This window comes from Ptychodera flava, chromosome 18 (assembly GCF_041260155.1).
Source record: "Ptychodera flava strain L36383 chromosome 18, AS_Pfla_20210202, whole genome shotgun sequence".
In the NCBI taxonomy this organism is placed as follows: Eukaryota; Metazoa; Hemichordata; class Enteropneusta; family Ptychoderidae; genus Ptychodera; species Ptychodera flava.
Window position 1 is genome coordinate 40,030,337 of NC_091945.1, and position 25,677 is coordinate 40,056,013.

The 25,677-nt window shown below is 36.9% G+C and overlaps 1 protein-coding gene across 4 annotated transcripts in view; it reads left to right on the forward strand.

Annotated features, from left to right (window-relative positions):
• LOC139117580 (probable tRNA N6-adenosine threonylcarbamoyltransferase) overlaps window positions 1–23,821 on the forward strand; it is a 123,771-nt gene extending 99,950 nt beyond the window's left edge. For all 4 annotated transcript variants that reach the window (XM_070680822.1, XM_070680820.1, XM_070680819.1 and 1 more), the window contains one exon: window positions 18,468–23,821. In XM_070680822.1, the coding sequence (XP_070536923.1) occupies window positions 18,468–18,507 (40 nt within the window). In that variant the 3' untranslated portion in view covers window positions 18,508–23,821. The remainder of the gene's footprint in view (window positions 1–18,467) is intronic.
• The last annotated feature ends 1,856 nt before the right edge of the window (window positions 23,822–25,677 follow it).

Genomic DNA, 25,677 nt, shown 5'->3' on the forward strand with positions numbered 1-25,677 from the left:
TCCCTAGGGGTAACCCAACTTAGACTTGTTCAAATTGTGATGAAATATGCAAATCTGTATTTTTAAGGAATTTTTTTGTCATTTTTGGTCAAAATTTGACTTACATTGTATGTAATCTTGTACTGTATAAACCCTATCAATTCACCCAGAAAAAAATAATTAATATGATTTTAAATAATTGAATTAATTAGGAAATCATCAAAGCCAAAATAATTTTAGTGTAGAATTATCAGAAAGTTCAACTTTTTTGACAGTTCATAGTGAAATGCTTACCATCTTGGAGGATTAAAACATGTAAAGGCAACTTTCCTGAATCCCAACTTTGACATATTCTGAACCGTCATTTATTGTGCCCTGTATGTTATCTAAAGAAATTGCTCAAAATAGTCAATAGAGATAGAGATAGAGATAGAGAAAGTTCTAATTTCCATTTATGGTTGACTTGGTAAGGATAAAATAAAATTACTTTTTGAGGAAAAAAATAGAGTGGTCAATTAAAAGAGTGGTCAAAGTGATAGGGTTTTTATGGTAAAGCTGGGCTGTATAAAGATTCCTCATGTGCTATTTATAGCAATTATGCAATCTGTGTAAACAGTGCAATGAAAGTGTAACATGATTCCTTATAATGCTTTTGATGACCTTGAACTTCTTAAGTTTCAAACCTTTGTCTCTTCAGTGTGCTTTCTCTGAGTATGTACAGTCTCAACTTATTAAACAGAACTCACAATGTTAATCAAAGATATCCACCTTCTTCATCAATACATGTGTCACAAAAGGTTATTCTCTACATAACTCAACAGAGCTCTGTCAACTGTTGAGTTGCTTGTTCTTTCAAAACCGCTGGTCAGACAGCTTTAATATTTAGTTTACTTGTCCGTAGGATGACCTTAGTGAGATAATTTCATACAGTAAGGAAATACTTAATTTTGTATCCATGTCTATAGTAGCTTCAGGGACTTTGGCCCTATGTTTTACTTTTTTGATAATTATTCGACTTTGTACAGCGCCAATATTCCGTATGTACATGGCGGTCAGTAGCCGAATCATTCACATAATGAACGTTGATATGGCCTGAAAACTTCAGTAAATTCTTTCAAGCAAACATTTGTTTGATTAAGTTGATAGTTTTCCTTTCTTTCTTATTTCGAGTATTTGCCATGGCATAACTGGAACGAACCACGAAACGAAGGCTGTACGTATCTATATCAGTCCGAGCCTGAGTGTGATCTGAGAGCAAACAGATCCGCAGATAATGCGAACGATTGCAACCATTACCAACAGACTCATTATGCAGAGCCATGCCCCAAAACGCCCAACCAAACTTAGCACTAATCATGATCCCAGTCCATTTCGAGCTGGGCTTTAAAGGAAGTGCGGTGGCCTTTGAAAGACCCTTTGGTTTGGTTTTGTACCCTAGTATAGGAAGAAAACCAAACCTATCGTCGTTGCTGTGAATGTTTGTGTTGTTTTTAGCCTCTTTTTTGCCTATTTGAAGAATCGTCTTTGCAGTCTCCTATCCTGCGTTCTGTGTAGTGAGTGTCTTCGATCTCTCTCTTAAGTTTGTGATGTACAACTGTCTTGTGTCCCGGTGCTTTATTGGGTGTAGAGGTAAATAGTTAGAGATCAGGGTGATAAATTGGTTGCCACGGTGTCTTTCCAGGTGTTGCCACTTTTGAAGGAATTCAACACTCAGAATTTTGGCCTGATAAGTATACCTTTAAACCCCGGTGCGGGGTATAAAAGACCCCTAACTCATCGAAAATTCATAATGGCGCTTGAGTGACAACTGGCAACAGCAAGGTAGACCGCTCCGTGAAAATCAGCCGAAGCGATTCTCAAACAAATATTATTGGCATACCATAAACATAGACTGTTTCATAAACACGTAGGCCATACAGGTATCCGCAAAGTTTCACAAAGCCTTTTAAAATTACGACGATATAGGGGAAAAATCGCTTTCGTAACAAAGGAAATTGCCCCCAGGGAACAGTCGTTCCGCGTTTCAAACAATTGTCAATCATATGACGCGCAGAGGTGTAAACTGGTCAAACATTTGCTGTGCCTACGAGAATAATTACGATGGAAACAAACCATGTGTACGCTTAGAGTTACATGTATATTGGCGTGCACACAGAATGAAAACTTCGTGGTTGTCATAAACTATTTTACTAACAAGCGTTTATGATGCAATGACATCGCGAAAGTGAGCCATTTTCGGTCGTGACTTAGGAAGAGATGAGTCAGTACCGGTACGATGTATCCTTGCGAAAAGTGCGTACACCGTATTTTACAGAACTGCAGGCAGAGTCCATAGTTTACAATGACATCGAAAACAACTAAATACTAAAGCATGGCGGTAGCCTCCATGATCAATTTAATTACAGTCAGTCAAAGAGAGCCACTTTTTTAAACAGCCCCCCAAATCTACGGCCGAAAGTACCGGTACGCTACAGTCGCTTTTGATATAAATGCTAGCCCTGAAAACCCGGGCTGAAAACGGCGTATGTACAGGTGTTCTCACACATGGCAATGACATGTCGTGTTCGGAGGGTTTGGTAAGGTTTTGACATACCGGTTGCCCCATAGTAACGTTTGGACTTCTGTTATGAGAATTAAACAAAGCTTGTAAAGACATCAAAACAGTATTTGTCAATGTCAGTTCAAGGTGAGCAAGTGAACAAGTGAGTGTCGACGCGTCGTCACCGATCTTCTCTGAAAGGCTTAGGCCTATTGATACGTGTGTCCGAGATCGGTTCATTGAGTTGGCACTACATTGTAAGATTTGGACAAAGGTTGGACTTTAATTTCTTCAATAACGGAGATATCTATGAACCCAGTCCGTGGTTCATCCCATTGCTCCGAAAATAAACATAACTCGTGATGAGATGTCCGGGGTCACCATCAAAGCAACCGAGCAGCCGACCTCGGTCGCTTACAGATATCGTGGTACGCGAGATTCATGGAAATCTCGATCCTTCCGTGATGTAGTGAACTTATTTTTTACCTTCTCGTGTCTATTTATAGACAGAGAAGGTGTTAGAGTTGAAAACCAGTATGCTGGTGTCAACTTCTACTTCCGTCTGTCAAGACTTCCGTCTGTCAAGATCCGTTGACGTCATGCCATTGTGATGGGTCATATCATAAACTGGTGGGGGTGTTCATGGTTCAGGTTGAGGTGTAGGAGAACGATTTTGAGCTGTGACAAAAATCAAAAGGGGATTAGCGGCATAGCCACAGTGTTAGGGACTGGTCAGTTTCTTCGGCCTGGGGGGGGGCCGGTGGATTCATGGGGGGTCACCCTGTTTTTGACTTTGATGATAGGGGGGGTCACCATGTTTTTGAAATGCCCAATAGGGGGGTCAGTGTGTTTTTGAATTTCGACACAGGCTCATCATTGCCTAAAATGCATCGTGTCAGCCACAAATTTCATCCAGTTGCATTTTTCGGCGCGCCCTTCGGGCGCGTGACTTTAATAATCAGACATATTTTTCAGCACACCCAACTTTAACATATCAGGCATACATATATCAGAGATATATGTATGTTCAATATTTTTCAGCGTGCTCTTCAAGCGCATTACTTTAATATATCAGACATTTTTCAGCACACCCTTCCTGTGCATTACTTTAATATACAAGACAATATATCAGAGATATCAGGATGTTTCATATTTTTCTCCGCACCCTTCGGGCTGCCATGCTTTAATAAATCAGAAATATATGCCAGAGATATCTTGATGTTTGCTAAGTGAAAGTTTACTATTATGAAATCTGCATTTCATATGAAAAGCATGACAAATTCCTGATACTTTTCTGTTCTCTCTATGAGAATTCAGTATGAGAAAGCAACATGCACAAATATCAATGTTACAAGAAAAGCAAGGTCATCTCAGACTCTGCACACATCAGATTTGGCTAAAATGCCTCTCTATGGTTCCTCAGGAGATTTAATTGGATGGCTGGCAAGTCTTAACACCATCAAAGTTTTTGATTTACTGCTTTTTCCTGTTTGATATTAATGATTGACATCCATTTCTGTACAACAGTTCAGGACATCTGGTTAAGCATAGAAAGTGTGAAATACATTCACAGCTCATTCAAAATGTACTGTATTCAAACTTTAAGATTGACACTTTGAAATTCCTATCTTACAACTGACATGCCAACAATTTCATTAAAACACAGAATGACTTAAAATATAAATGTATGTAAAATATAATATATATATATATATATATATATATATATATATATATATATATATATATATATATATATATATATATATATATATATATATATATATATTATTACATATTAGAGTTGACGCGCATGGGGGGGTCACCCTGTTTTCAACATTCGGAATAGGGGGGGTCACCCTGTTTTCAAAATTTGGAATAGGGGGGGTCAGCCACTTTTTGACGTCGGCAAAAAATAATCCACCGGCCCCCCCCCCCCCAGGCCGAAGAAACTGACCCAGTCCCTTAAGCCTTTCTCCAAGGTTTGTTATTGACTACGATCTATTAGAGACTACTGAGCTGACGTTAGGGGTACTCACTTTGTGTTTGCTCACTCTGTGTGCGCTTGTGTTTGGTACTGAGTTGCGTGGACATCCCCTCATGGCCTCACATTATATAGGCCTGTTGCATAATCTGCAGATGATCATATGCCTCTGAGTCTGAAAACGGTCATGTGTAAAGCCTGTCGGCATTTTCCTTGCATTTTTTCTCATTTAATTTTGCAAAATATCGGCGAGTACCTCAATATTTCAAGATAACTCTTTCTTCCCAATCGTTTCCTGGAGTTTCAGAGTCATATGAACGCAAATGAGTGAAAGTTTTAGACAGGAAAATCGGACGTCGGCCATGTTCAATGTTTACAGTACAATCAGAAGTTTATGTGGAGGAGCTCATGATGCCCGCCCTCTAGAGGTAGACCTTCCTATATGAAGTACCACATTTGATGCTTGTGGAAAGCTTGAACACACAAAGGAGCATTTAAACTTTTAGAAAATGACAAATTGAATAAGAAGGTATTCTGAAAATGTCAAATACTGAGGAAAAATGCGCAAATATTCAAAATAAACAGGTTAATAATAATAATAATAATATTGGGTTCTTATATAGCGCACATATCCACAAGTACATGTGCTCAAGGCGCTTTACAATTATTATTACCCCTGGTCACTGGACCTAATATGATACCACTCAACTCCCTGGGGAGCAAACTACAGCTCACATGTGCAGCCAATAAGCGCAGCAGAGCTAAACACACACATTACAACCACTGTCCTACCAGGTACCCATTACTCCTGGGTGGGGAGGAGCAATGAGGAATAAAGTGCCTGCTCATGGACACAAACCCATGGCCATGCCGGGGCTCGAACTCACCATCCTATGATCGTGAGTCCACTGCTCTAGCCACTGGTTAACTGACTGGTCAGCTATAAAAAACAATGAAAATGTTTATGATCAAAAGTTTTTGAGATGCGCACATTTTAACAAATACAGAAATTATTAACATTATAAATATAAGACCAAACTATTTTTAGCTCCTCAGTTTTATATACTGAGGAGCTATTAGAATTGAAAACTAGAAATGGCGGCGTCAACTTTTACTTCCTTCTGTCAAGACTTCCTTCTGTCAAGATTTGGCCAACTAGCTTCCGTAGATGTGTATCTGCAATTTTTACAACATTAACACAGCAGGGCTTGATGTGGTCTTGTTTACATCTTTAATCAGCTACATGCTCTCAGTTACACAACACACCAGGGCCACTCCATGAATGTCAGACAGAGAAACATAAACAAATAAATCACCACACTTTGCAATGTCATGTATCTTTCATTTTTGTTTGTGATGAACAAGTGAGCGTGAAAGTTCAGGTAGCTTTGGGAATTGACCGGCTAGACCAGCATCATATAAACTTACATGTTCAAAATACATTTGTAAATGTATTCGTGGAGTTCCTGATTGGACTCAATGGTGCACTGCAAGAACCTTTTCAACATAACGATTCTAATAAAACGTAAAAAAGACAGTTTGTTACAAGACATCCTTTTCACTGAAACGCTTGCAAACATGATTATGATGTGTTCTATTACTTGTAGCTCATTTCATTTATACCATTTAGACAAATTTTTCACTATTATTTCTATTTTTAGCTTTAAGGTATTTTTAAAGTTGTAAGAGCTCTAGTACTTTCTCTTTCATTCTGTTTTTGAGGTATACTGTGATGAGAATGTTAACTCACAGTATTTCATGATTCGATTCATTTGTAAGAACTAAGATTGCAATGATTAGACCGTTGTTAGCAACAGAAAACTTATCATTGTGTCCAATTGTCAGGAATTCCCAAAATTGTTTAATATGTTGATTCACTGAGACTGGACAAGCGAAAATTTCAAAACCTTCCTGAACATTCAAGCTCATTTGTTCATCACGAATAAAAAAGTAAGATACATGACATTGCAAAGTGTAGTGATTTGTTTATGTTTCTCTGTCTGGCGTACAGTGGAGTGGCCCTGGTGTAATGTGTAACTGAGAGGTGTAGCTGATTAAAGACATAAACAAGACCACATCAAGCCCAGCTGTTAATGTCGTAAAAATTGTTGATACACAATACCTTGGCTAATTAAGTTTTGCAGCTTGATCGGATTTCACTCTAACTGGCTGTCAACTTCAATGTGTTTTTGGTACATAGAGAAAACTATGGGAGCAAAGTTTTTCGACGAAATGTCACATGACCAGCCACTTCCTGTGTTAATTATACACATACCTAATTCTGGGCTTAATAATAGAGCTATAGTTCTGATTTTTGGTATATAGGGATAACTCTGGGATACAATTTTTTTTGACAAAATATCACGTGACCTTGATGACCTTTGACCCCAAATATACATATATGTCCATGACTCAGTAACCACAAGGGCTACACCCTTCATATTTTATATGATGGGAAACCTTATGACGCCACAACCTGTACCTCATTAATTATTTACATATCTAATTTTGGGCAAGCCAATAGAGCTGGAGGTCTGATTTTTGGTATATAGGGATAACTATGGGATACAATTTTTTTGACAAAATGTTTCCTGACCTCAATTACCTTTGACCTCAAATATAGATATTTCTTCATAACTCAGTAATCACAAGGGCTACACCCTTCATATTTGGTATGATGGGACACCTAATGATGACGCATCCTGTACCTCATTAATTATGCATTTATCTAATTTTGGGCCAGTCAATAGAGCTGGAATTCTGATTTTCGGTACATAGGGATAACTATGAGATATAATTTTTTTTTTGACAAAATATTATGTGACCTGGCTGACCTTTGAACCCAAATATACATATATGGCCATAACTCAATACCACAAGTGCTACACCGTTCACATTTGGTATGATGGGAGACCGTATGGTGCCATATCCTGTACCTTATTAATTATGCACATATCTAATTCTGGGCAAGCCAATAGAGCTAGAGGTCTGATTTTTGGTATATAGGGATAACTATGGGATACAATTTTTTTTGACAAAATGTCACATGACTTCGATGACCTTTGAGCTCGATTTCACAAATACTACTGTAGCCTTTCATCTTTTTTGCATGTTTATTTCTCTATTGCGCCTGTGCAGACAGAAACATTTTGCAGAATTACTTAATCATCTCAGAGTTGGCCAATATACACAAGAAGATATAAACCTACTTCAGCAAAAGGCTGATGAATTTTCTGGTCAAGCAGATCAATGTGAAAATGCAATTCACTTGTATACTACAAATTTAAATGTTGAAAAACACAATGAAGCAATTTTCACTAGAGTGCTGACAGAGAAATTACTGTGGCTCTCCTGCATTCCAATGAAGTAAATGGCGCTTACTCACTTTACTAGTCGCCCAATAATAAATCGCCACATACTCCATCAGGATAGATTGGTGTTAACGTATGCAACTTATTTTTATATTAATGCGCCAAATCATGCCGTATATACAATTAAATGTATCTAACACAAATCTTGTGTATCCCGTATCCCAACCCCATGCCTCCAAGTCAATTACTGCTTACCAACAACCAACTACTTCAACTGGCCTTACACTTGAGGAGCTTCAGTGTCCTTGACACTATTTTTTCAGGGATGGGACAGGTCGGAAATGAGGGGTGAGAAAGACAAAGGCACTTCTATTGCTGCATGTGGATGCAGCCACACCATTTCACTTACAGCATACTTATTCACTGTGTTGTGTTCAAGTTCCATATTGTACTGACTGTCATACAAGGATAACATAAGCAAATCAAATCAAATTAGAAAAGGATCAATGCTGTTGTGTGGATTTTGCTGAACATGGCTGATTTTAATATTTCGCCCTATATATTTGGTATCCAGCAAAGGCATATTTTGATGTAGAGTCAAAATTAACATTACATTGCTGACAATATATGTTACCGTTTCTGCATGAACTTTTCTTTTTAAATTATAGTATATTAGTACTTCAAACAGATTAACAGTTATCGTGATGTCAACCCATAATTTTACATCACAAAGACTGTAATTCTGCCAATTTTTTTTTTTTCTGTCATTTTATAAATTTTGCACTGCACAACATGATTGAACAAATTGCAATGTTTGAATTTGTAAACTCAAAGAATAAAAATCCTTTGGTCACAGATTAAATTATTTTTTGAAAAGAAATTTACTCTTAAACACTTTTAGCATATATTCTTTACACGGTCATGTATTTCAAGGAAAATATACCTATTAAAAACAGTAATTTCTTCACTTTCAATTTTTTTTCAATACTATGACAATTATCAGCCATGAGGTTATATAAACACAAGACCAGATAAGCGTTTTTCATCATTTCCACAGGACTCTTTGGAAAATCCATTAAGAACAGTTAAAAGTGACTTAAAATGATCACTTGGTATACATTTAATTTACAGATGCCAGGTTGTGTATTTCACATGCACTCAGGTCAGTAGGGAAGTGGTCATTACTATTTTGGACTGTTAATTCTTATTTCTGAATTATTTACCTTTTTTCCACATTGAACATCTTTAGGCAGTTTATACTGTAGCTTAGAATTTTATTGATTGATGATTTAATCATCTTTTGGGTTCTTTTGGTCCATATCCCACCTCATGCTCCTACATCATCAACTATTTACCAACAACTCCATGCCAACAACCAATTACCTGACCTGGCCACACATTAGAGAAGGTACAGCGTCATTGACGGTATTTTTAGCTCACATTTGGTTTTACCAATGTGAGTTTATCGTATAGGCTGAAGTCGATGGCGTCTGTATGTATGTGTGTATGTATGTATGTATGTATGTATGTATGTATGTATGTATGTACGTACAGTATGTCCGTCAACATCAAAAACACGCAAACCGCTGCACGTTTCAGCTTGGTATTTGGTGTGTGGATGCATCCTGGGCTATAGATGGGATTTTGTTCAAATGAAGTCTGCATTGCCAAAATTATGCAAATGAGCTTACAAAATGTGAAAATGGTTAAGAATTAATAACTCAAGAACCGCTTTTTTGATTGCTTTGAAAATTTGTGTGCAAGTACCTTAGGTTAACCTTATACAGTTTTATGAATATTGTGAAGATATCCTTAATTTTGTATTTTTGCTGAATTTTTTTGTGATTTTTCTCATTTTCAGTAAAAATTCTTCTTCTCTGAAATCGCGGCCCAATCGCTCTTAAATTTGGGTTGTCTCTTTGCAAGGGTGTTACTCTTCTAATTTGTTGAAATTATGACAAAACTGGGAAATTACTATTTTTGTGACATTTTGTCATTTTGGTCAAAAAATCTTAGACAGTGTTTCCTTTTTAAACCCCTGGACAGACAGCTTTCATATTTCGTACACAGACGTACAGAGATGACAATAGTTAGATATGTGGAAATTGTCCTGAAATATAAAAATTGTATTTTTAAGACAATATTGTCATTTTTGGTCAAGAAAACTTTATCTCAACATTACTTGTTTGATAGCTTTGTAATTTGGTATAAAAGTCCCTTGTTTGATAGCTTTGTAATTTGGTATAAAGTCCCGAAAGATGTTATTAGATAAATTTTCTGCTCAAAGTGTTGGGAAACCCCAAATTTGTATATTTTAGGTACTTTTCTCAGTTTGTGACCTTAAATGACCTATACTAACCCAGGATATGTTGTGAGACAATTTTGAAGGCTGTGAACATAATTTTGTCATATTTGATACCAATTTGTTGGAAAATTTGATCCAGAAAACAAAGCTGAGGTGATTTTTTTCATTTTGGACCAATTTTTGCAACTTTTCTATGTAAGACATACAAAAACTGATGAGAAATTTGGATCCAGGATAATTCCAGATGTTGTAATCACCACCCACAGTGGAAGGCATTTCACTATCTGTAACTAACTTAAGTGCTGTTTACATTAGAATGATAACACTCATGGCATTAATTAAAAATCTCCAAGGTTGTAAATGTACTTCTGTCAGTTGGTCTTATGTAATACCAAGGGGTGGAACATTTGATATGCAGGAGGGGGTAGGGTTTAGAAGATCAATGATGTAGCATTACTTTTTTACCAGATCCCTTGTGCATTTTTTGCCCACTCCCACCCTTTCTTTTATCAAGCCTTCTCTGTTTTTTGTTGTTGACATTTGCTTATGTATTTAGGATCTGCTTCTCCCATTGCTATAGAAGTTGATATGCATGTTCCTAAAGATGACCTCCAGAACCTAAGTTGGAGACCTTATTTGCTTTTGTCATTCTTGTTTTTCCTGGTTTAAATATTTCTCGAATGGACCAATTCAAACCGAATGTGAGCACGTAGTGTCCTTGATGGTATTTTTTATTTTAGCGATCGGCCATGACGTCGCGTCGTTCACCTATTTCCTACCATTTTCCTGACCGTGTTTCTCAGTAAATGTTCAGATCGGTAATTCGTGATTTCAACATACGAAATAGCCAGCTTTGGATTATTTTTAATGTTTAGTTTATTACTTTCTTGATGATTATTTCCACTACGTACGGCCCATTTTCGTATGTGGATATGTGACCCGAAACTCATCGAAAATTCATAATGGCACTTGAGTGACAACTGGCAACAGCAAGATAGACCGCTCCGTGAAAATCAGCCGAAGAGATTCTCAAACAAACATTATTGGCATACCATAAACATAGACTGTTTCATAAACACGTAGGCCATACAGGTATCCGCAAAGTTTCACAAAACCTTTTAAAATTACGACGATATAGGGGAAAAATCACTTTCGTAACAAAGGAAATTGCCCCCAGGGAACAGTCGTTCCACGTTTCAAACAATTGTCAATCATATGACGCGCAGAGGTGTAAACTGGTCAAACATTTGCTGTGCCTACGAGAATAATTACGATGGAAACAAACCATGTGTACGCTTAGAGTTACATGTATATTGGCGTGCACACAGAATGAAAAACTTCGTGGTTGTCATAAACTATTTTACGAACAAGCGTTTATGATGCAATGACATCGCGAAAGTGAGCCATTTTCGGTCGTGACTTAGGAAGAGATGAGTCAGTACCGGTACGATGTATCCTTGCGAAAAGTGCGTACACCGTATTTTACAGAACTGCAGACAGAGTCCATAGTTTACAATGACATCGAAAACAACTAAATACTAAAGCATGGCGGTAGCCTCCATGATCAATTTAATTACAGTCAGTCAGTCAAAGAGAGCCACTTTTTAAACAGCCCCCCAAATCTACGGCCGAAAGTACCGGTACGCTACAGTCGCTTTTGATATAAATGCTAGCCCTGAAAACCCGGGCTGAAAACGGCCGTACGTACAGGTGTTCTCACACATGGCAATGACATGTCGTGTTCGGAGGGTTGGTAAGGTTTTGACATACCGATTGCCCCAGTAACGTTTGGACTTCTGTTATGAGAATTAAACAAAGCTTGTAAAGACATCAAAACAGTATTTGTCAATGTCAGTTCAAGGTGAGCAAGTGAACAAGTGAGTGTCGACGCGTCGTCACCCGATCTTCTCTGAAAGGCTTAGGCCTATTGATACGTGTGTCCGAGATCGGTTCATTGAGTTGGCACTACATTGTAAGATTTCGACAAAGGTTGGACTTTAATTTCTTCAATAACGGAGATATCTATGAACCCAGTCCGTGGTTCATCCCATTGCTCCGAAAATAAACATAACTCGTGATGAGATGTCCGGGGTCACCATCAAAGCAACCGAGCAGCCGACCTCGGTCGCTTACAGATATCGTGGTACGCGAGATTCATGGAAATCTCGATCCTTCCGTGATGTAGTGAACTTATTTTTTTATTTTAGCGATCGGCCATGACGTCGCGTCGTTCACCTATTTCCTACCATTTTCCTGACCGTGTTTCTCAGTAAATGTTCAGATCGGTAATTCGTGATTTCAACATACGAAATAGCCAGCTTCGGATTATTTTTAATGTTTATGTTTATTACTTTCTTGATGATTATTTCCACTACGTACGGCGCCATTTTCGTATGTGGATATGTGACCCCGAAACTCATCGAAAATTCATAATGGCGCTTGAGTGACAACTGGCAACAGCAAGATAGACCGCTCCGTGAAAATCAGCCGAAGAGATTCTCAAACAAACATTATTGGCATACCATAAACATAGACTGTTTCATAAACACGTAGGCCATACAGGTATCCGCAAAGTTTCACAAAGCCTTTTAAAATTACGACGATATAGGGGAAAAATCGCTTTCGTAACAAAGGAAATTGCCCCCAGGGAACAGTCGTTCCGCGTTTCAAACAATTGTCAATCATATGACGCGCAGAGGTGTAAACTGGTCAAACATTTGCTGTGCCTACGAGAATAATTACGATGGAAACAAACCATGTGTACGCTTAGAGTTACATGTATATTGGCGTGCACACAGAATGAAAACTTCGTGGTTGTCATAAACTATTTTACTAACAAGCGTTTATGATGCAATGACATCGCGAAAGTGAGCCATTTTCGGTCGTGACTTAGGAAGAGATGAGTCAGTACCGGTACGATGTATCCTTGCGAAAAGTGCGTACACCGTATTTTACAGAACTGCAGGCAGAGTCCATAGTTTACAATGACATCGAAAACAACTAAATACTAAAGCATGGCGGTAGCCTCCATGATCAATTTAATTACAGTCAGTCAGTCAAAGAGAGCCACTTTTTTAAACAGCCCCCCAAATCTACGGCCGAAAGTACCGGTACGCTACAGTCGCTTTTGATATAAATGCTAGCCCTGAAAACCCGGGCTGAAAACGGCCGTATGTACAGGTGTTCTCACACATGGCAATGACATGTCGTGTTCGGAGGGTTGGTAAGGTTTTGACATACCGGTTGCCCCAGTAACGTTTGGACTTCTGTTATGAGAATTAAACAAAGCTTGTAAAGACATCAAAACAGTATTTGTCAATGTCAGTTCAAGGTGAGCAAGTGAACAAGTGAGTGTCGACGCGTCGTCACCCGATCTTCTCTGAAAGGCTTAGGCCTATTGATACGTGTGTCCGAGATCGGTTCATTGAGTTGGCACTACATTGTAAGATTTCGACAAAGGTTGGACTTTAATTTCTTCAATAACGGAGATATCTATGAACCCAGTCCATGGTTCATCCCATTGCTCCGAAAATAAACATAACTCGTGATGAGATGTCCGGGGTCACCATCAAAGCAACGAGCAGCCGACCTTGGTCGCTTACAGATATCGTGGTACGCGAGATTCATGGAAATCTCGATCCTTCCGTGATGTAGTGAACTTATTTTTTTATTTTAGCGATCGGCCATGACGTCGCGTCGTTCACCTATTTCCTACCATTTTCCTGACCATGTTTCATGTGTAAATGTTCAGATCGGTAATTCATGGTTTCAACATACGAAATAGCCTGCTTCGGATTATTTTTAATGTTTTATGTTTATTACTTTCTTGATGATTATATCCACTACGTACGGCGCCATTTTCGTATGTGGATATGTGACCCCGAAACTTCAGTAAATCAACTCAGCAAAAACTTCAGTAGATCAACTCAGCACGCTTCTGTTTTTATGAAATTTTTTTCCTTCTTTCTTTTTTCTTTCGCGTATTGCGAAGGCTGTACCTAAGCTTATAGTCAGAGCGTGATTTGAGAGCAAACAGATTACGCAGATAATGCGAACGATAGCAACCGTTACCAACAGACTCATTATGCAGAGCCATGCCCCAAAACGCCCACCCAAACTTGGCATTAATCCGGATCCCGGTCCATTTCGCCCCGGGCTTTAAGGTGTACCTGTAGGCTACGTGGTACTGAATAGGAGCCACTTAGGTTTCAACACATTCGATACTCTTGGCTTTCGATACGTTTGGCTTACAGATGGCCACCTCTACTTGTTTGGGTGAAAATTTGACTTTCAATTGGACAAAACATTGAGTATGACTTTCTTCTGTGTGATATTTAGGCCTATGAAAAATATGAAAATTGCATACATGTTGTTGTCAAATATCTCAAATCTAAGATTGTAAGAGATAGGCTTAGGCTTCCCTGTAATCATACAAATGAGTTAAGTGGGAATTTATTGGAGTAGATTACAGTAATCAAAGAGAATGGTTGACACTATAGAAAGACTTATCTCAGACTGCGGGGACCTAACTATGAAAGAACAGCACAGAATACTTGCCCAATGTATGAACTGTTCATGTATAGTACAGGCAGTACTGTACAACATGGAATGTAAAACATACAAATCAAAGAAGTGGCAAATTTTCTCAACTTTTCACAAAGTTTATATTCCATCATTACTATCAGGATTAGGGATTTTCCCAATCTATAAATAAGCTATTACTTGATTACACCTTGATTCAGCATGACTAATATTTTGCATTTGCCACACAACCAGCCATGCCCATCCCTGGGATCACGAGCAATGCCTTTAACGAAGCTTTTGAATGCTTTTTGTGAATTGCGTAAGAATGTCCTCTCTGTGGAGTATAATGTGTGAAGCCGTTGTGTAGCTCGCTTGACTCTGATGATTATGTTGACTTCTTTTTTCTCAGCTGCTGGTGGCTGATCTAACTCGAAAGTTAGATCAATCTAGTCGCTCTGATTCAATCATGCTGGTGGGAATGGTGTCTTCAAGCATTGACCCTAAAACATCCGTTTTTAGGGTCTATGCTTCAAAGACGTCAGGGTCTAACATTGATTAAATGTCATCCATGATAAGAAACTAATGATAGATTCACTCACAAGGCTTTTTAGTCCCCACGGACACCATCCGGGGGGACTTATAGGTTTGGTCATGTCCGTGCGTGCGTCCGTGCATGCGTGCGTCCGTGCGTTCACGCAGATATCTCAGAGACGCCTGGAGCGATTTCGTTCAAACTTGGTACAAGGATAGTACCCTATACCTCATACAGATGCACGTCGATTTGTTTCACAATGCGATCAAATTTGGCCGTGTTAGAGGACTTTTTAGTTTTCACCTCCATAGACTCCCATGTATAAGGCAGTCCATAGACTCCCATGTATAAGGCAGTCTATAGACTCCCATGTATAAGGCAGTCCATAGACTCCCATGTATAAGGCCAAGAAAAATAAACATTTAGTTTCTCATCTTATTCATATTGCAAAAAGGATGCAGTGACACAGTTTTTAGTCCCAACAGATAAAGTCCAGGGGGCTTATAGATTAGGTCATGTCCGTCCGTAAGTCCATCCGTGAGTCCATCCGTTCACGCAGATATCTCAGACACTTTGACAAAATGTCACGTGACCTTGGAAACCTTTGACCTCGAATATACATATTTGTCCATAACTCAGTAACCACAAGTGCTAAACCTTTCATATATGGTATGATGGGACACGCTATGACGCCACATATTGTACCTCATTAATTATGCACATATCTAATTTTTAGCCAGCCAATAGAGCTAGAGGTCTGATTTTTGGTATATATGGACAACTTAGCAATACAATTTTTTTGACAAAATGTCACGTGACCTTGGTGACCTTTGACCTCAAATATACATATTTGTCCATAACTCAGTAACCACAAGTGCTACACCCTTCATATTTGGTATGATGGGATACCTTATGACGCCACATATTGTTCCTCGTTAATTATGTGCATATCTAATTTTGAGCGAGCCAATAGAGCCAGAGGTCTGATTTTTGGTATGTAGGGATAACTTAGCAATACAATTTTTTTGACAAAATGTCACGTGACCTCAATGACCTTTGACCTCAAATATACATATTTGTCCATAACTCAGTAACCACAAGTGCTACACCCTTTATATTTGGTATGATAGGACACCTTATGACGCCACATATTGTACCTCATTAATTATGCACATATCTAATTTTGAGCGAGCCAATAGAGCTAGAGGTCTGATTTTTGGTACCATATTCCTCCGACTATAAGACCCCCGTCGAGTATAAGACCCTCCCCCACTTTTGGAGGATTTTAGAAAATGCTATACATCCGTGTATAAGACCCCTCCCTAGTTTATTTCAAAAAGCCAACAGATAAGAACTCAAAAATAGACGATACTAAGAGTTCAACGATCACTAATACGAAGTTGTTGCTGACTGGCCATCTAACGATTTAGAAGAGCCTTAACGTGCATATTTCGAACGACGGTTGATGTTGCTGATTGCCCATTGACACTTTCAAGGTCGTTTGGCCTTTGTTTGAGCCTATTGAAAAGCTGCAATGGAGATACTATTTGTTAGGCAGGGTGTGTAAGCATGAGCATAGTGTAGTAAATTATTTAGTGGTTAAAATTTCCTTTAAGACATAGAAAAATCATTAAAGATGCTAAAATGATGTGACATTGACATTTGTTTACTGGAATGGCAGGCAAAACTAAATTTTTTCCTTGTACTTTTCTTTCTGTATCATTCCATTGTTAACCTTCTGCGGCCCCTGCTCAATATAGCGCTCTGGACTGCTAAGGGTTAATTCATTGCTAATTTGCATATTTCGTTCCTTTTCCTAATTAGTGGGCTATCTCCAGAAATACTGTTTCAAATTTTATGAAACGTGGTGCAGATGTTGATCTGTCAGCATTATAATACTATGTGAACACATTAAGGAGTATCATGTCAATTAATTGCTAATTTACATATTTAATGAACTTTCATGATTATTGTCATATGTCTAATAATGCTGCATCAAATTTAATGAAACATGGTACAGACTTTTTCCTTCCAGTAGTCAAATGGCGTGCAAAGATATGTAGCAGTTTCTTATCAATTAATTGCTTATTTGCATATTTAATGAATTTTTGTAATTAGGCTGATATGTCAAGAAATAGTTCAACAAATTTCATGAAACTTGGTATAGATGTTGAGCTTAAATTGCTTGAACAGTGAAAAAGACATTTATCAGTGTCAAGTTAATCAATTTGTAATTGCATATATAATGAACTTTCCTAATTAGAGTGATATATCCACAAATACTCCGTAAAATTTGATGAAACTTGGTACAGATTTTGATCTCATTGTGTTGTAAATACAAATCAATGACACTTAGTGGTATCATATATATATATATATATAAATTAATTGGTAGTTTGCATTTACATAATGGATTTTTGTTATTAGGGTGAATGTCCAAAGTACTGCATCAAACTTTATGAAATATGGTACCGGTGATAATCTGTCAGTGTTAGGATAGGATACAAAAATGTTTGGCAGCATCCTGTCGATTAACTACTAATTGATTCATTTTTATGACCTTTTGTAATTAGTATGGCAGCTGACAGTAGTCCTCTCAGAGGACTTGTAATTTACCCTTTTCCTGCCAGACAGTATCTATTCCCCATCAGCCAAGTCAGTAAAAAGCGGTTTGAGCCAAAACACAACAACATATTTTCACCCACTTGGCTTGGTCTGTTATAGCATCTTTAGTCCAAAAAAATCAAGTTAACAGTATTTGTGTTTTCAATAGCCTTCAAATGTACAGTATTATGTTAAAATACACCATATGTAATATGTTGTGTTTCATTAATTTTAACCATCTTGATCTGGTGGTGAAATATGGACTTGGCAGGAAAAGAGTTAAAGTACCCATTAACAAGTGGGGACTGTGTCATTGTCAATGACTTGTTCATCAATGCTATTTGGTCCCAAGCAGTGAATTTCATTTGATGATAGTTACTCAAGTTTTGATTCTGTCTTCTACTTTTTGGGAGCTAAAACTACAGAGAAGTGATTTCTACCGGTATAAACATGCAAAACACAAATGCTAATATTAATGTAATAGCAAGATCTTCTTTCCAAGGCATATTCACTCAATACATATACAATTTGGGTACATGGCTTGATATACTGGTAGTACTCACTTAGACACGCATGCTATGTCACACCACACCAAAACCTGACTTGAGTTGCTTATTTGATACTCACAGAAGGTCAATATTTAGTGGTAAAATATATGATAAGACAGTCTTTTACTCTCATTTTTGTAGATACAGAACTGATGAAGTTGAAGTTACATGGAGGGATTAAAAAGCCGAAGTGATGAAGATTTCATCTCACAATGCCTTCAGAAGAAAATAAGACACATGGTGATATAGAAACCATGTGGTCAGTGCATCACTTCATCTGCTTGAACAAAGAGACAGAGATTCATTCAATGGATCTTGTTCAATGTTACTTAGGACTTCTCGAGATCTTGCATGAGAATGTGTTTTACAGAATGTTTTCCCACAACAACATCGACAGTGATGAAGACTGCAAAAAAGAAACCAACTTTGGACTACTATACAGATTATAGTCCTTTAAAGATTGACTCGCCAGTGGTTAGATACTAACCAGTGAGCAGAATAATAAAGGTTTTGTGTGAGATTTTAATCAGCATAAAATAGTCTATAGTGCATTTCATATACCATGATAATTAGTAACAGTACAAGAAACAGTACAAAAGGCTGTTGCAATCCTAGACTACTGGTACTGTTTTCCCCTTTGTTTGCCGTTTGTGCTTTATTTGACTGGGTATAAATTGCCAAACTAGTAACTTTAACAAACAGGACAAGCAAAGAGCTTGTTAGATCTGTATTCAGGAAAGTGGAGTAATAGGTAGAAAGCACACCAACAATTAGAAGGAGTAACTCGGTCAGCTCCTGACATTTTCACATACTGTGCTAATGCACAATTCACAGTAAATCTCAGGACAGGACAGTCATTGCTGTATAAAATTTGCCAAACTTTGAAGTTGGTAATTAAGTGATACATGTCATTACTAATAGTCCAGAGAATCTATGAGATTTTGGCACCCAACCAACCACAAATTGCAACATAATTTTTTTTCTTCAGAATACACTTTGGTGAGGTACCCAGAGCTACATATTAAAAGTTTACTTGAATCTACATTGGGATAATATGCCTAATTTGCATAATTCAAATATGGCTGCCAGCCGTCAGACAAAATAAAATAATTGGCAATATAACACATGGTAAACAAGCTATTTCAGTGATTTCAAAGTGTGACATTACTTATTTGGCATGGGGAATCATTTTCAAGATAAAATGTTATATATAGGCACTTCCTTAATTCTCTTTCTATCAGGCTCCATAGACAAACCATAGAAATGACTACAACTTAATAGGAGAAAGAATTTGCCATGACAGCCAATATTCCTACAAGACATTTTCCGTCACATATCATGTATTAAACATGCTATTTCAGTGATTTTGAAGATAGAAAGTATAATTCTTTTGCATGGACAAACGATTTTGGAGATGCAAAGATTTGCATAGGCATTTTGTTAATTTGCATAAATCCAATATGGCAACCAACATACCTACAAAGACATTTTCAGTCATATACCAACTATTAAACATGCTATTTTACTGATTTTAATGTTAAATTATAATTTGTTTGGATGGAGAAACACTTTTGGCGGTTCAATGTTTTCAAGAGGTGCCTTTGTAATTTGCATAAAATAAATATGGCTGTCAAATTAATGCCCATTTTTTAATAGCTTTTAATATAAATAAGGTTCTCATATAGTTTTTAGCACAAGGGATCTATCAAGAAGAAACTTCAAGTCCTTCGACATTTATTATTAAATATATGAAAAATGTGCTTTAATTGTAATTATAAAAACGATCCATTTAAGAATACAAGTTTGTTTCAATAGGTATCTGTGACACCTGAATGTGTTAAAATACTCCCTAGATATATTGTATTTTGAAAAGAACGTTCAGGCGAATTTAGCAGACTTACATATATGACTTACAAATGGATTAAAATAAGTATTTGTTGATGCACTATTATTATGGAGATGTAAGAAAGTTTTGCGATTTTTATTATTTTGTGTTTTTTCTTCATATGAAAACCATTAATGAGTGTTAGTCGTCTGAATAATATATTCTCTTTCTGCATGTAACATAGAATTCATCTGTGCACGGCATTATTTGTAATTTGTATGGGTGTTTGAAACTGTACAGTGTCAAAATATCTAATCTGCAATGTTTACTGTAAGAAGTCATCAGATATATTAGCAAAAATACAATAAACATACCAAAGCTGTAACTATGCAGAAACGAAACACGATATGACCAAAAATAACAGGCCACACTACAATAAATTCAACACACAAACTTGCAAAAATTGAAAACTGCATGCTAAGCAAAGGCTTAAAATTAATTCAAACACCCAATTAGCCCGCCCAACAGAATCCAAATGTTACACGATACAAACATGTACATCTGGAAAAATGACACTTTGATATATTATGAGACTTAAACAAACCATGAAAATCCCATTCACTTTGAAATCAAAATGGACCTCACAGAACAACAGAAAACACAAAGTTTAGAAAACCATTTGAAAGCTAAGTAACTGACCTTGTGAACATCCTCTTTAAAAGCCAGAAAAATGACAATGATGCTTACAGAACGCAAGGCATTGAAAATTCTATCTAAAAATCAGAAAATAGCAATTAAAAATTTGATAAGTATAGGGGAAAAGCACCTCTAGACTCTGATGGTAACATAAAGAAATGTCAGCAACAACTGGGAGAGCAGTGATGCCACACAAAGTTAACAGCAGATGGCACAAAACGAACAACACAAGAAATAAACAAACTACAATAAAATGTATAATAAAAACACATTGATTACCACATATATCATAGTCATGGTAAATACAAACACCAGTTTTATACCTCCTGACAAAAATACACAAAAGTTTATTACCAGGCACAAAGTTCATACGATGCTCGAAAAACAACAAAAATACACGACATACACAATGCATTTATACAAGAAAATTTAGAAAATCAAAGTTCCAAACAATACAATTTTGGTAACATTTAGATGTAGAGTACATACATTCTAGCACATCACATTATGTAGCATTTGACTCCGTCAACAGAGCATTAAATCAGTAAATGTTACCAAATGATTATACGATTGGAAAACCACAAACAAAATAAATGCCATCCATGCTAGAAGTAAATTAGAAAAAACAGATTTGAATTAAACAATGACTTCTGAAAAAGAATATTTAGGATGGTGCAGTGTGGGATCTCCAGCTTCACCGCAAAGAATTGACATTACATTTCATGATACAGAAATAAGAATAATACGGCAATATGCGTAACAAATATCTTTTGGCTGAGATTCTGAGACGGAGAATGCAAAACAAGCTCAATGAATTCAAATTGAACATCAACAAATACATCCAACTTTTGAATTTTTGTTTGAAACTTGTATCAAAAACTAATATATCAAGGCCTAATTGTCAATTATAAAGGTTATCGATACAAAAAAAAAATATCGCCCCCAGAACACATACATTCCAGTTAATACACAGAAAGTCGTGTCACTCTAGGGCAAGATTCAAGGGCCTCATTAAAATTGAAACATTTAGGATCATTAGAATATGCAACAAAATTGAAACATTTAGGATCATTAGAATATGCAACAACAAAAATGATTTTAAGCAGAAGTAACATACTGATGTGAAAAATCGCCAAGACCGACAATACAAAAAACAGGAAATAGAACTTATCATTGGGGAAAAGTACATAAAGCAAGAAGGCAAGTGGAACAAAATGTAGCAAACAAAACCAAGGAAGAGAGTCTATTTTTCACAACAATGAAGTCCATATGTTAGAACTAAGAGAATGAAACAAGCCCTGGCTGAAAAGTGGTGTGAATTTGGAAAAAAAAAATTGTATTTCAAAAAGAACTGATTAGAGCAAACAAAATAACTAGAAACACAGAGAAGACACTCAGAAATCACCAAAACTCACAATCCCACTGAATGTCCTAACTTAGAATAATACATGTATGAGCAAACACAAATACTATCAAACCGCTTGTTGAGTCTCATAATATATCAATATGTAATTTTCCAAGATACATATCCAGATTTACTCATCCATAAGAAGGGGGTCAGTCTAAATCAAAAACTGAAGACTATGTACATGTCTTTTTTAAACAGTAAGCATTTACAGATTACATGTTTTAACACTGTACTGTGTTAAACACTCATACAAATTACAAATAATGTCATACACAGTTGAATCTAATGTTATATTCAGAAAGAGAATACATACATTATTCAAACAACTAACAATCATTAATAGTCGTCATATATAAAAGAAATGTCCAATGACTTAACACTTTCTTCTTAATAGGTTCCTAGTGCTAAAAACTATATGAGAACCTTATTTATTTTAGAAGCTACACTATTAAGCAATAGGATGTTAATTTTGCGGCCATTTTTAAATTATGCAAGTTGTCATAGCGCTTTTTAAAACAATAAACAGCTAAAAGTGTTTCTTTTTACCTAAGAAGACCTTAGAAGCTACACTATTAAGCAATAGGATGTTAATTTTGCGGCCATTTTTAATTTATGCAAGTTGTCATAGCGCCTTTTTAAAACAATAAACAGCTAAAAGTGTTTCTTTTTACCTAAGCAATATATTCGAACTTTAGAATCACTGAAATAGCTTGTTTAAAACGTGGTGTATGACCGAAAATGTCCTTCGTGGGAATTATGGCTGTCATTTATGCAAATTAAGAGTACTCATGTAAAACATTGTACCTCCAAACATTGTACCTTTGTCCATGCCAAAGAAATATACTTTTTACTTTAAAATAGCTTGCTCAATACGTGGTATTGTTTTTCACTGGAATGTTGGCCGCCATATTTGAGTTATGCAAATTGACTAAGTGCCTATGCAAATCAGTGTGTCTTCAAAATTGTATGTCTATGCCAAAGAAATATACTTTTAACTTTAAAATCACTTATAGCTTGTTTAATACATGGTATATGATGAAAAATGTCTTTTGTAGGAATATTGGCCACCATAATGGAATTATGCAAATTAAATAAATTAAATAAATTAATAAATTAAGTAAATGCCAGTATAAACACATCTCCAAAATGATTTCCTGTGCCAAATAAGTAATGCCAGACTTGAAATCACTAAAATAGCTTGTTTAAAGCTCCATAAGCTGTATCATTTCGCTATTTTTTCAGAACTTTTGTTTTGTGGTCTCCCTACACTTTCTGCATTTCTGCGTCCGTCCGTTCACGCAGATATCTCAGACATGCCTTAGTCAATTTCTTTCAAACTTTGCACAAGGATAGTATCCTACCCCATACAGATGCACGTCGATTTGCTTCACAATGCGATCAAATTTGGCCGTGTTAGAGGACTTTTTAGTTTACACCTCCATAGACTCCCATGTATAAGTCACTTCTCCATAGACTCCCATGTATAAGTCACTTCTCCATAGACTCCCATGTATAAGGCCAAGAAAAATAAAAATTTAGTTTCTCATCGTATTCATATTGCAAAAAGGATGCAGTGACACAGTTTTTAGTCCCCACGGATGAAGTCCAGGGGGCTTACAGATTGGGTCATGTCCGTCCCTGAGTCCATCCGTTCACGCAGATATCTCAGATATTTTGACAAAATGTCACGTGACTTCAGTGACCTTTGACCTCAAATATACATATTTGTCCATAACTCAGTAACCACAAGTGCTACACCCTTCATATATGGTATGATGGGACACCTTATGACGCCACATATTGTACCTCATTAATTATGCGCATATCTAATTTTGAGCGAGCCAATAGAGCTAGAGGTCTGATTTTTAGCTCCCATAGCCATATGTATATATGGCAATGGAAGCTATTCTTATAGGCTAGGGAAATGTCTGTATGTCTGTATGTCTGTATGTCTGTATGTCTGTATGTCTGTCCGTCAACATCAAAAACTCCAAAACCGCTGTACATTTCATCTTGATATTTGGTGTGTACATGGATGATGGGCTGTAGATGAGATTTTGTTCAAATGAAGTTGTCATTGCCAAAAATATGCAAATTAAGTGAAAAAATGTAAAAACAGTCAAAATTGAAAAACTCAATAACCACTGAGCAGATTACATGAAAAAGTAGCATGTAAGTACTTTGGGCTGACATGAAATGATTGTGCGCATCTTGGGTCAGTATCTTGGACTTGCTATTTTTCATGAATTTTTTTGTAATTTTCTCCCATTTTTGGTCAAAAAATCTCCTGCTCTGAAACCACAAGTCCGATTGATTTGAAACTTGGTATGGAAGTGCATAGGAGTGACCTTTCCCAAATTTGGGCAAATCGTGGTGAAATTTGCATATTTTTAGTTTACACGTCCATAGACTCCCATGTATAAGGCAGATCTCCATAGACTCCCATGTATAAGGCCACAAAAAATAAAAATTTAGTTTCTCATCGTATTCATATTGCAAAAAGGATGCAGTGACACAATTTTTAGTCCCCACGGATGAAGTCCAGTGAGCTTATAGATTGGGTCATGTCCGTCTGTTCGTCCATCCGTGAGTCCATCTGTTCACGCAGATATCTCGGATATTTTGACAAAATGTCATGTGACCTTGATGACCTTTGATCTCAAATATACATATTTGTCCATAACTCAGTAACCACAAGTGCTACAGCCTTCATATATGGTATGATGGGACAGCTTATGACGCCACATATTGTACCTCATTAATTATGCGCATATCTAATTTTGAGCGAGCCAATAGAGCTAGAGGTCTGATTTTTGGTATATAGGGATAACTTAGCAAAACAATTTTTTTGACAAAATGTCATGTGACCTCGGTGACCTTTGACCTCAAATATACATATTTGTCCATAACTCAGTAACCACAAGTGCTACAGCCTTCATGTATGGTATGATGGGACACCTTATGACGCCACATATTGTACCTCATTAATTATGCGCATATCTAATTTTGAGCGAGCCAATAGAGCTAGAGGTCTGATTTTTGGTATATAGGGATAACTTAGCAAACAATTTTTTTGACAAATGTCACGTGACCTCGGTGACCTTTGACCTCAAATATACATATTTGTCCATAACTCAGTAACCACAAGTGCTACAACCTTCATGTATGGTATGATGGGACAGCTTATGACGCCACATATTGTACCTCATTAATTATGCACATATCTAATTTTGAGCGAGCCATAGAGCCAGGGTCTGATTTTTGGTATATAGGGATAACTTAGCAAAACAATTTTTTTGACAAAATGTCACGTGACCTCAGTGACCTTTGACCTCAAATATACATATTTTTCCATAACTCGGTAACCCAAGTGCTACACCCTTCATGTTTGGTATGATTGGACACCTTATGACGCCACATAC